At 49.8% G+C, this 13,037-nt stretch overlaps 1 protein-coding gene across 1 annotated transcript; it reads right to left on the bottom strand.

The window, feature by feature from the left end:
* Positions 1–572: 572 nt before the first annotated feature.
* On the bottom strand, positions 573–3,634 carry LOC138090740 (iron-responsive element-binding protein 2-like). The gene is given in 3 exon segments (XM_068986435.1): positions 573–2,662; positions 2,665–3,354; positions 3,526–3,634. Coding segments are annotated over 3 exon segments (2,889 nt in total).
* Between the last annotated feature and the right edge of the window lie 9,403 nt (positions 3,635–13,037).

Genomic DNA, 13,037 nt, shown 5'->3' with positions numbered 1-13,037 from the left:
GTCAACTTCGTCTATCTCTCTTTCTCACTCTCCCTCCCTCTCCTTTTTAGGCTGAATTCCCATCTGGAGGATGGAGGCTCACCACGTCTATTTATATGTGCTTGCTTCTAAGACCCACACGAGAGGGAGCGTAATGCAGGGCAACCTCCGTTATTGAAGCGGACACTGGTGGCCTAACGTAGGTGGTGCAAACCTCTTGTTTCCAGGTTTTATTAGTTTTCCATGTAAACCAAGTTATTCAGTCTCTTTTTTTTTTTTTTTTTCAAATTCTGCCTTTATTTACAAAATGGTCTGATAAAATATTCCCCCTTACTTATAGGCCTCTTCCACAACACACTTCACACATTGATTTTAGCAATGTTATTAGCACCATTCATATATTATTTAAAATCAAGATTTCATTTCAGTCACTACGTTGATTCATCATCATTTACATCCATGGATGAGATAAGTGGGCATACTGGGACTATCTGCAGCTCCATGGTAAGGATTCCTGGGTCCAGCACAAAAGGCTTTATTTGCAGTCACCAGTTATGAAAGGTATTCATGGTGAGTAGATACTATGAGAATTTTCATGCCACAAAGTTTAATAATCCTCCATGTTTGTACAATGTTATCTCCACATCATTTTCAAATGAAGCAATCACCCTGAATACTTTTCCAGTGCTTGTCTTTATATTTAATGTAACTCCAGGAGACAGTTCTTCAGGAAATGTTAAAGAAAATGTTTCTCTGCCAGAGAGGCCCAAGGAATCTGCACTTTCTCCTGGAAGGAACTGAAGTGGAGCTATGCCAATTCCAATCAAATGATCTTTGTGAATTTTTTCATAACTTTCAGCCAAAACAGCTTTCACACCCAGAAAGTATGGTCCTTTGGCAGCCCAATCTCTTGAATTTCCTGAACCATATTTCTTCCCTGCTAAAATAATCAGTGGGATACCTTCTTTCTGGTATAGCTCTGCAGCCTCAAATACATCCAGCGTCTGTCCTGATGGAAAATGAATTGTTTTGGGAGCTGGTTTTCCAATAAACTTATTAAAAAGCTTGATATTTGCAAAAGTGCCTCTTGTCATTACAGCATCGTTACCTCTTCGGGCCCTGTAAGAGTTGAATTCACGAGGGGTAAGGCCTCTCTTTGTCAAATACTTAGCAGCAGCACTACTCCTAGCGATGCTTCCAGCAGGTGATATATGATCTGTTGTGACAGAGTCTCCCAGGTATAATAAGACATGGGCATTTTCAATAGGCTGGAGTGCAACTGGCTCTTTGGTAAGCTTATCAAAAAATGAAGGACATCTGATATAAGTAGATTTTAAATCCCATGGAAACAAAACTGAATCTGGTGCTTCTAAAGAATTCCACCGCTTATTTCCCATCTCTATCTTCTCTTTTAATGCTTTAAACATGGATAATACAACATGTTCCTCCTCTATCTGATGAACTTCTTCTCGACTAGGCCAAATATCATGCAGGTAAATGTTCTTTCCAGTAGGGTCAGTACCTAAAAGCTCTGTCTGGAAATCTATATTCACTGTGCCTGCTATGGCATAAGCTACCACTAAGGGTGGAGAAGCAAGATAATTGGCATGAACACAATCACAAAGACGACCTTCAAAATTTTTATTTCCAGATAAAACCCCACAAGTAACCACATCACCATGTTTCACTGCATTTAAAACTGCTTCTGATAAGGGTGCTGTATTTCCCACACATGTTGAACATCCATAGCCAATGATTTCAAATCCAAGCTTACTAAGATACGGTAATACTCCACTTGAACTGAGGTAATGTGTAACCATCCCACTGCCTGGAGATAAACTTGTTCTTATATAAGGTTTAACCTGTAGACCAGCTTCAACAGCTTTTTTAGCCAAAAGACCTGCAGCAAGCATGACAGATGGATTGCAATTATTGGTACAACTGGTAACGGCAGCAATGACCACAGATCCGTGAGCCAGCTTGTATTCACTTCCTTCATAATGAATAGAGACGATATCATTTTGCTTTTCAGCTGCAATTTGGAAGCCTTTAAATCCAACCTTTTCATTTAAGCAAGCTTGGAAATCACTTTTCATATCTGTCAAAGCAACTCTATCCTGAGGTCTTTTTGGACCACTGACAGATGGAACTATTGAATTCAGATTAATCTGGATCACCTGGGAATATTCAGGTTCTCCTGAATTATCTTGCTCATTTCGAAACAATTTTACAGCTTTAAGGTATGCTTCCATTGACTCGAGTTTGGCTTTGTCAAAACCTGTATGTTCTAACTGTTTTAATGTCACATTGTCAACAGGGAAAAAGCTGAGGATAGCGCCATATTCTGGACACATGTTTGCTATTGTAGTTTGATCTACTATAGATAATTGTGAAACTCCACTTTCAAAAAACTCAACAAACTTTCCAGCCACTCCTACTTGCCTGAGATGCTTCGTGATGCCAAGAACAACATCTATGGATGTAACAAAAGGATTCGATGAACCAGTTAATTCACATCCAACCACCTCTGGTAAAGTAAGAGAAACTGGAAGGCCAAGCATAACTGCTTCTGTTTCAATGCCTCCAACCCCCCACCCCAGAATCCCCAAACCATTCACCATGGTTATATGAGAATCTGTGCCAACAACACTGTCTGGGAAGAGGAGGTCCTTCTCTTCAAAACCACTCTTGACAAATACTCTAAGTTTACTTGATGAGCCATTCCGGTTCCAGGAGGGATTACAGCCACATTCTTAAAAACTCTTGTACTCCACTTGAAAAATTGAAGCCTCTCTCGATTTCTGCCAAATTCTACTTCTTGATTTTTTAATACTGTTTCAGGTTCAGGCACTGGTTGCAAATGAAAAGGACAAAGGATGGGTGTGTTTTCAATCTGTGAAGAAAATTTTCCTGAGTTTCACCCTAGTTCTCCAGAATCACACGATCCTCGGCAGGTAGTCTGGCCTCTGCAGGGAAGCTTCTTAGGCTGCACTCTAAGTGGAGAGAGCTTTCCTGCTTTCTGTAGGTCACCACCTCCAGGATTCGGAGCATTCTGTATTGCACATTTGTTGAAGTCAATTTGCAAGGAATGGTCAACCGTGAGATCTGTCGGACAGGCAGGATGGACTTTCTTAGGGTCACCTCCAAGAGTTTTCACTGCCTCCCTCATAGCAGCAAAATCCACCATTGCCGGTATTCCAGTAAAATCTTGAAGAAGAACACGGGCAGGGAAAAAGGGCACTTCAACATTTCTCTGTTTGGTTTTCCAGTCTAAAATGTTCATAACATCTTCCTTTTTCATTAAAAAGCCATCACAATTTCGCACAGCAGCTTCCAAGAGAACCCGTATTGAGTAAGGCAGAACATTCTTCTCATCTGCTCCTGGCAAGCACGTGATCTTGCACCATCTGCTAACAGCGAAGGCGGACTTCATGGTGCCTGTCCAAACTGCCAGCCATGGAATGGAGAGTGCTCAGTGTCCCATTACCTGCCTGGCTATAGCACTGAAGCAAGAGCCAACCACTTGGCAGGTCAGTGACCAATGGCCATACTTGGTGCCTCCAAGTCTAGGAACATTGAAGAACTTCTTATGTGAACTGTCATTTAATGTTTCAATAAGGTACTCAAAGGCATATCCTGCACTTGGGGCGTCCATCACCGGAGACCATATCATCCCTGCGGGGAGGGGGCCCGCGGGGGAAGGAGGGGGAGGCCGGGCGGTGAAGAGGAGGAGGAAGTATTCAGCCTCTTTTTTCCATTAAATTTTACTACTACAATACTTTTTCATAATCTCTCTTATATTTCTAATTAAATAGTCCTTTCCCAGACTGTGTCTCCTTCCTTGCTTCGAATTCCCTGGATCGACCAGGGCTGGACCCCAACAACAGCCCTATAGCACTCCGAGAAAAAGCCACAAATCCCTGTGTCAACTCAACAGGAAGCCTGACACTACTGTTACAGATCGAGAGGAAAGCAGACTTGCATATCTCCACGCAAGATGAGGTCTGACTCCCCTGTTAAAACTCCTTAGGAACACCGAGATCCATGTCAGCACTGGAGAGGAACCCTGAAGTTCCGACTTCAGTTTTAAGATGAGGACCTAGGACCCAACAAAGACTGGAGAGGAATTCCAAGAGGTCCTTCGCAATTCGCACAGAGACTGGACTTTCCTGAGGCAACATGAGCGGTTCCCTGAGGTCCCTGCCATAACTCGAGAGGAACCCCAAATTTCCTGCCGCAACCCGAGCAAAACCAGGAGATTCTCCCCTCAACACGAGATGAAGCCCTTTTCCACTGAAGCGTCTCAAGAGAAATCCCACCATTCCTCTTGAGCCTAGAAAGGGTCCTTGACACCCTTGATGCAACTCAAGGAGTTCCCCAACATACCTGTCTCCACTGGAGAGGAACACAGAGCATCCCGCCACAACTCAAGAAGAGCCCCGTTTTTCCCTCCTCATCTTGAGGTAAGAGTCCCTTTCGCTGCTTCGTCGGGAAAGGAAGCCCGGCGTTCCCGTCGCACCTCAGGATGGGGCGATCTCAACTTGAAAGTTTAGAGGAATCCAAGGGTCGTGCCACCATTCCAAAAGACACAGATATCCCAATCCACTCCAGATACATTTGATTCCCCTGCACTGCCTCGATTATCACCCCAAGTATCGACTCAAAACACGATGGGATGTGTGACAGCCCTGTGGCACCTTGAGAGAAAGCCACAGATCCCTATGTCAACTGGACAGGAAGCCTGACACTACTGTCACAGCTCAATAGAAAAGGGGACTTGCATGTCTCCAGACGAGATGAAGCCTGACTCCCTGTTGAAACTCCATAGGAACCCTGAGATCCATGTCAGCACTGGAGAGGAACCTGATGTGCCCGGGTCCAGCCCCCTTGGATCCAGGGTAATTAGAAAGAGAGATGGAGTTGTTGTCCTAGGAAAAATCTATTTAATAGAAATATATAGAGAGATTGGAAAAGAATAGTGTAGTAGGAAAATTAGTGGAGAAAAGAGGCTGAATAACTTGGTTTACATGGAAAACCAATAAACTCCAAGACAAGGAATTTGAACCATTTACATAAGCCACTGGCGCCTGCTTGAATAGCGGAGTACACCCCACTTTCGGCTCCCTCTCCTGTGGGTCTTAGAAGCCAGGGCAAGTAAGTATACATGGTGAGCCTCCCCAGTCCAGATGGGAATTCAGCCAGAAAAGAAGAGAACGATAAAAGAGCACACGGGGGAACCAGTCTTTCCAGGAAATGGTCCGTTTTCTTTATTTTTCAGGTTTGCTTATATACTTTTTGTTATACATAGAGATAGAATACAAAGTCACGTGGGGTCAGCAGACCTGACTTTTATAAAAATCAGGTGCTTCATATAAATGTATACAAAAGGTCTTAGGTGGCTTTACATCATCTTCTGGCCATGAGGCCTGATAACATTTTATGACCCTTTCTTTCTGTTCATGGTCAGTCAACCAGAAAACCTATTTTCCAGGGGTGAATTTTCTTAAACCAGAGGCCACCCTCTGAAGGTACCAGATAAAGTTGCATTCCTATAGAGTGAAGGTGCAATGGGTTACAATCGAGAAAGGAATTTACCTAGCCTAAGGTTTAACATGATTAATACCAAAGGTTAATACTTATTTCTCTTATATGCTAGTTATATTGATTAATGTATATAAAGGCAAGGAATATGGAGACTTAGCAGCAAATATTTGCCCAACAAATGAAAAGCCTTCACCAGTATAATTTATCACCAACCCAATATACTAATAAAGTCTAACTTCTCAAAAGAATCTGTATTTAGAAAGTTTAAAGCATCTCATGCCTCTCACGGTTGGGAGGCTCTAAACAATCACATGTGGCCCGAAGAACCTGCTCAGGCAGCCTAGAGAAACTTCAGAGGAGTTTGTACGTTGAAACACTCTTGTCATGCCCAGGAATGTTTATTGACTGGTGCTGCAAGTTAAATATTTCTCCGAGAGAGGTGGTGGGGGACTGCCCACCATAAAGTCAGAGGTGTAGGTGAGAGCATAAAGCAGTAAAGCAGGCAGACTCTGGTTTGGGGGGTAGATGCTCATGAACAGGGGGGATCCTGAGACTCAATCCCGCCTTTGCATGTGCTGAAGCCTCCTTCCTCATGACTTTTGCCATGGGCGGAGTTCCTCATGCTGGCTTCCAGCACTGAAGTTCCGACTTCAGCTCCAGATGAGGACCTAAGACACAGCACCAAAAGCAGAGAAATCCCGAGAGGGGCTTTGCAACTCGCATGGAGACTGGATTCTCCTGAGGTAACACAAGTGGGTCCCTGAGGTCCCCGTCGTAACTCGAGAGGAACCCCACATTTCCTGCCGCAACTGGAGAAAAACAAGTCCCCAACTCCCCTCAAAGTAAGATGGGGCCCTTTTCCACTGCAGTGTCTCGAGAGAAATCACACCTTCCCTCTTGAGCCTAGAAAGGTTCCTTGACACGCTTGATGCAACTCAAGAAGTTCCCCAACATACCCATCTCCACTCTAGAGGAACACCGAGGGTCCACTCAAACTCAAGAAGAGCTCCGTTTTACCCTCCTCATCTCGAGATGAGGCTCCCTTTCCCTGTTTCTTCAGCAAAGGAATTATGGCATTCTGATCGCTCCTCAAGAGGAGGTGGTCTCAACTTGAAAGTCGAGAGGAACTCCAGGGGTCGTTCCACCATTCCAAAAGACCCCGATGTCCCAGTCCACTCCCCATACACCTGATTCCCCTGCACTGACTTGACTGTCACACCGAGGATTGACTCACAACATGATGGCACGTGTGACAGCCTTGTGGCACCTCGAGAGATAGCCACAGATCCCAATGTCAACTGGACAGGAAGCCTGACACTACTTTTCCAGATCGAGCGGAAAGCGGACTTGCATGTGTCCTTATGAGATGAGGACTGACTCCCCTGTGGAAACTCCATAGGATGGCTGAGATCCATTTCAGCGCTGGAGAGGAAACCTGAGGTTGTGACCTCAGCTCTAGATGAGCACCTACGACCCGGTATCAACTGGAGAGGAATCCTGAGAGGCCCCTTGCAACTTGCATGGAGACTGGACTTTCCTGAGGCCACACGAGTGGGTCCCTGAGGTCCCCGTTGTAACTCGAGAGGAACTGTAATTTTACTGCCGCAACTCGAGAAACACCAAGAGATACACCCCTCAAAGCGAGATGAGGCCCTTTTCCACTGCGGCGTCTCGAGAGAAATCCCACCATAACTCTTGAGCCTCAAAACTGTCCTTGACTCCCTTGATGCAACTCAAGATGTTCCCTGACATTCCTGTCTCCACTCTAGAGGAATACCGAAGATCCTGCCACAACTCACGTTGAACCCCTTTTTCACCTCCTCATCTGAGATGAGGGTCCCTTTCCCTGCTTCGTTGGGAAAGGATTTGCGGTGTTCCCATTGCACAAGGGGTGGTGACCACTTGAATGTTAAGAGGAACTCCAGAGGGCGTGCAGCCACACAAAAAGACCCTGATGTTCCAATCCACTCCAGATACATCTGATTCCTCTGCATTGCCTTGATGGTCACCCCGAGGACCAACTCAAAACACGATGGCAGGTGTGACAGCCCTGTGGTACCTTGAGAAAAAGCCACCGATCCCTATGGTCAGCCTGACAGGAAGCCTGATATTGCTTTTCCGGCTCGAGAGGAGAGCGGACTTGCATGGCTCCACACTAGATGAGGCCCTGACTCCCTTGTGGAGGCCCCAGAGGAACCCTGAGATCCATGCTGGTCCTGGGAAGGAAATCTGATATTCTGGCCTCAACTCCAGATGAGGACCTCAGCCCCGGCAGGGACTGCAGAGGAATCCCGAGGGGCCCCTCATGACTCGCGTGGACACTGGACCTCCCTGAGGCCCCATGAGCGGGTCCCTGAGGTCCCCGTCGTAACTTGAGAGGAACCCTCCACAACTCGAGAAGAACCAGGAGATTCTCCCCTTCACGCGAGCTGAGGCCATTTCCCGCTGCAGCATCTCGAGAGAAATCCCACCTTCTCTCCTGAGCCAAGAAAGGGTCCTTGACACCCTTGAGGCAACTCAAGAAGTTCCCAGACATCCCTGTCTGCACTTGAGAGGAACACCGAGGGTCCCAAAACAACTCAAGAATAGCCACAGGTCTCCCTCCTCATCCGGAGCAGAGTGTCCATTTCCCTCCTTCAGCGGGGAGGGAATCCCGGCATTCCCGTCGCAGCTCAAGAGGAGGAGGTCTCCACTTGATGCTCGAGAGGAACTCCAGGGGTCGTGCCACCATTTCAAAATACCCCCAATGTCCCAGTGCAATCCAGACACACCTGACTCCCCTGCACTGATGCGACGGTCACCCTGAGGACCGACTCAAAACACGAGGGCAGGTGTGATAGCCTTGTGGCGCCTTGAGAGAAAGCCACTGATCCTTATGGTCAGCACGACAGGAAGCCTGACATTGCTTTTCCGGCTCGAGTGGAGATCAGACTTGCATGGCTCCATACGAGACGAGGCCCTGACTCCCCTGTGGACGCCCCAGATGAACCCCGAGATCCATGTCGGCCCTGGAGAGGAAACATGAGGTACTGGACTCAACTACAGATAAGGACCTCAAACCCGGCAGGGACTTCAGAGGAATCCCGATGGGCCGCTTGCGTATCACGTGGAGACTGAACCTCCCTGAGGACCCACGAGCAGGTCCCTGAGGTCCTCATCTTAACTCGAGAGGAACACTGCCGCAACTGGAGAAGAACAAGGAGATTCTCCCCTCAACGCGGGATGTGGCCCTTTTCTGCTGCAGCGTCTCTAGAGAAATCCTTCCTTCCCTCCTGAGCCACGTAAGGGTACTTGACACCCTTGAGGCAACTCAAGAAGTTCCCTGACATACCCGTATGCACTAGAGGAACACCGAGGGTCGCAGCACAACTCAAGAAGAGCCCCGGTTCTCCCTCCTCATCCCGAGAGGAGGGTTTGTTTCCCTGCTTTGTCGGAAAGGAAATCCCGACGTTCCTGTTGCACCTCAAGAGGAGGCGGTCTCTACTTGATCCTTGAGAGGAACTCCAGGGGTCGTGCCACCATTTCAAAAGGCCCCTATGTCCCATTGCAAACCAGACACACCTGACTCCCCTGCAATGACTCGACGGTCATCCCGAGGACCGACTCAACACACGATGGCAGATGTGACAACCCAGTGGCTCCTCGAGAGAAAGCCACTGATCCCTACGGTGAACACGACAGGAAACCTGACACTGATTTTCCGGCTCGAGAGGAGAACGGACTTGCATGGCTCCACACGAGACGAGGCCTGACTCCCCTGTGGATGCCCCAGAAGAACCCCGATATCAATGTCGGCCCTGGAGAGGAACCAACTTTCTGGCCTCAACTCCAGATGAGGACCGCGGCCCCAACAGCGACTATAGAGGAATCCCGAAGGGCCCTTCACGACTCGCTAGGAGACTGGACCTCCCTGAGGCAAAAGAGCGGGTTCCTGAGGTCCCCGTCATAACTCGAGAGGAACCCCGCCACAAGAGGGAAAGAACCAGGAGATTCTCCCCTCAACGCCAGCTGAGACCCTGTTCCTCTGCAGCGTCTCAAGAGAAATCCCACCTTCCCTCCTGAGCCCCGAAAGGGTCCTTGCCACCCTTGAGGCAACTCAAGAAGTTCCCCAACATCCCTGTCTGCCCTCGAGAGGAGCACCAAGGATCCCACAGCTCAAGAAGAGCCCTGGTTCTCCTTCCTCATCCCGAGAGGAGGGTCCGTTTCCCTGCTTCGACAGGGAGGAAATTCAGAATTTCCTGTCACACCTAAAGAGGAGGCTGTCTCCACCTGATGCTCGAGAGGAACTCCAGGGGTCATGCCATCATTTCAAAAGACCCCCAATGTCCCAGTGCACTCCAGACACAGCTGATTCGCCTGCACTGGCTCGACGGTCACCTCGAGGACCGACTCCAAACACAATGGCAGGTGTGACAGCCCTGTGGAGCCTCGAGAGAAAGCCACCTATCCCTTTGGACAACACAACAGGAAGCCTAACACTGCTTTTCCCAATCGAGAGGGGAGTGGACTTGCATGGTTCCACAGGAGACGAGGCCTGATTCCCCTGTTGAGGCCCCACAGGAACCCCAAGATCGATGTCGGCCCTGGAGAGGAAACCTGAGATTCTGGCCTCAACTCCAGATGGGGACCTTGGCCCTGGAAGCGACTGCAGAGGAATACCGAGGGGCCCATCGTGACTGGAGTGGAAACTGGACTTCCCTGAGACCACACTAGCGGGTCCCTGAAGTTCCCGTCATAACTAGAGAGGAACCCTGCCGCAACTCGAGAAAAACCAGGAGATTCTCCCCTCAACGCGAGCTGAGGCCCCTTTCCACTACAGCGTCTCGAGAGAAATCCCACCTTCCCTCCTGGGCTTCGAAAGGGTCCTTGACACCCTTGAGGCAAATAAAGAAGTTCACCAACATCCCCGTCTGCACCGAGAAGAACACCGAGGGTTCTGCCAAAACTCAGGAAGAGCTCCCGTTCTCCCTCCTCATCCCTTCATCCCAAGATGAGATTCCTTTTCCCTGCTTAGTTGGGGAGGGAATCCCAGCGTTCCTGTCGCACATCAAGAGAACACGGTCTCCACGTGACACTCGAGATAAACTCCAGGGGTCGTGCCACCATTTCAAACAACCCCCGAAGTCGCAGTGCACTCCAAAAACACCTGACTCCACTGCACTGAGTTGACAGTCAAACCGAGGACTGACTCAAAATACGATGACTGATGTGACAGCCTTGTGGGCCTCGAGAGAAAGCCACTGATCCCTGTGGTCAACCCAACAGGAAGCCTGACACTATTTTTCTGGCTCGAGAGGAGATCGGACTTGCATGGCTCCACACGAGACGAGGCCTGACTCCCCCGTGGACACCCCAGATGAACCCTGAGATCCATGTCAGCCCTGGAGAGGAAACCTGAGTTACCGGCCTGAACTCCAGATGAGGACCTCGGACCCAGCAGTGACTGCAGAGGTATCCCGAGGGGCCCTCGATACTCGCATGGAGACTGGACATCCCTGAGGCCCCAAGAGCGGGTCCCTGAGGTCTCCGTCGTAACTCGAGAGGAACCCCGCAGCAACTGGAGAAAAACCAGAAGATTCTCCCCTCAACGCGGGCTGAGGCCCTTTTCCTCTGATGAGTCTCAAGAAAAATCCCACCTTCCCTCCTGAGCCCCGAAAGGGTCTTTAATACCCTTGAGGAAACTCAAGAATTTCCCCGTCATTCCTGTATGCACTCGAGAGGAACACTGAGGGTCCCATCACAACTCAAGAAGAGCCCCAGTTCTCCCTCCTCATCCCAAGAGGAGGGTCCATTTCCCTGCTTCATCTTGGAGGGAATCCCAGCGTTCCCGTTGAACCTCAAGAGGAAGCCGTCTCCACTCGACTCTCAAGAGGAACTCCAGGGGTCTTGCCACCATTTCAAAAGACCCCCAATGTCCCAGTGCATTCCAGACACACCTGACTCCCCTGCAATGACTCAACGGTCACCCCGAGGACCAACTCAAAAGATGATGGCAGGTGTGAAAGCCCTGTGGCGCCTTGAGAGAAAGCCACCGATCCCTTTGGACAACCTGACAGGAAGCCTGACACTGCTTTTCCAGCTCGTGAGGAGAGCGGACTTGCATGGCTCCACACGAGACGAGGCCTGACTCCCCTGTGGACACCCTAGAGGAACCCCGAGATCCATGTTGGCCCTGAAGAGGAAACCTGAGTTTCCAGCCTCAACTCCAGATGAGGACCTCGGTCCTGGCAGCAACTTCAGGGCAATCCCGAGGGGCCTCTCGAGACTCGCGTGGAGACGGGACCTCCCTGAGGCTCCTCGAACTGGTCCCTGATGCCCCGTCATAACTGGAGAGGAACCCCGCTGCAACTCGAGAAAAACCAGGAGATTCTCCCCTCAACGTGTGCTGAGGCTCTTTTCCACTTCGGCATATCGAGAGAAATCCCACCTCCCCTCCTGAGCCCCGAAAGCGTCCTTACACCCTTGAGGCAACTCAAGAAGTTCCCCGACATCCCCGTCTGCACTCGAGAGGAATACCGAGGATCTGTCCACAACTCAGGAAGAGCCCCGGTTCTCCCTCTTCATCCCCTCATCATGAGAGTATGTTTCTTTACACTGCTTCGTTGGGGAGTGAATCCCAGCATTCCTGTGGCACCTCAAGAGGAGGCGGTCTCCACTTGACGCTCGAGAGGAACTCCAGGGGTCTTGCCACGATTTCAAAAGACCCCCGCTGTCCCAGTGCACTCCAGACACACCTGACTCCCCTGCAATGACTCGACGGTCACCCCGAGGACCAACTCAAAACATGATGGCAGGTGTGACAGCCCTGTGGTGCCTCAAGAGAAAGCCACCGATCCCTATGGTCAAACCACCCGGTACACTGACACTGCTTTTCGGGGCTGAGAGGAGAGTGGACTTGCATGGCTCCACACGAGACGAGGCCTGACTTACCTCCGGATGCCCCAGAGGAACACCAAAATCTATGTCGGCATTGGAGAGGAAACCTGAGGTTCCAGACTCAAATCCAGATGAGGACCTCGGCCCGGGCAATGACTGAAGAGGAATCCCGAGGGGCCCCTCGCGATTCACGTGGAGACTAGACCTCACTGAGGCCCCACGAATGGGTCCCTGAGGTCCCTGTCGTAACTCGAGAGGAACCCTGCCGCAACTCGAGAAAAACCAGGAGATTCTCCCCTCAACGTGAGCTGAGGACCTTTCCCGCTGCAGCATCTCACGAGAAATTCCACCTTCCCTCCTGAGCCCCAAAAGGGTCCTTGCCACCCTTGAGGCAACTCAAGAAGTTCACCGACATCCATGTCTGCACTCGAGAGGAACATCAAGTGTCCCACCACAACTCAAGAAGACCCCTGGATCTCCCTCCTCATCCCGAGAGGAGGGTCCGTTTCCCTGCTTCGTCGGGGAGGGAATCCCTGCATTACCGTCACACCTCAACAGGTGGCGGTCTTCACTTGACGCTTGAGAGGAACTCCAGGGGTCGTGCCACCATTGCAAGAGACCACCAAATCCCAGTGGAC

Source organism: Capricornis sumatraensis, chromosome 14, assembly GCF_032405125.1.
Source record: "Capricornis sumatraensis isolate serow.1 chromosome 14, serow.2, whole genome shotgun sequence".
NCBI lineage: Eukaryota > Metazoa > Chordata > Mammalia > Artiodactyla > Bovidae > Capricornis > Capricornis sumatraensis.
This window is presented reverse-complemented; position numbering and strand designations above follow the sequence as displayed.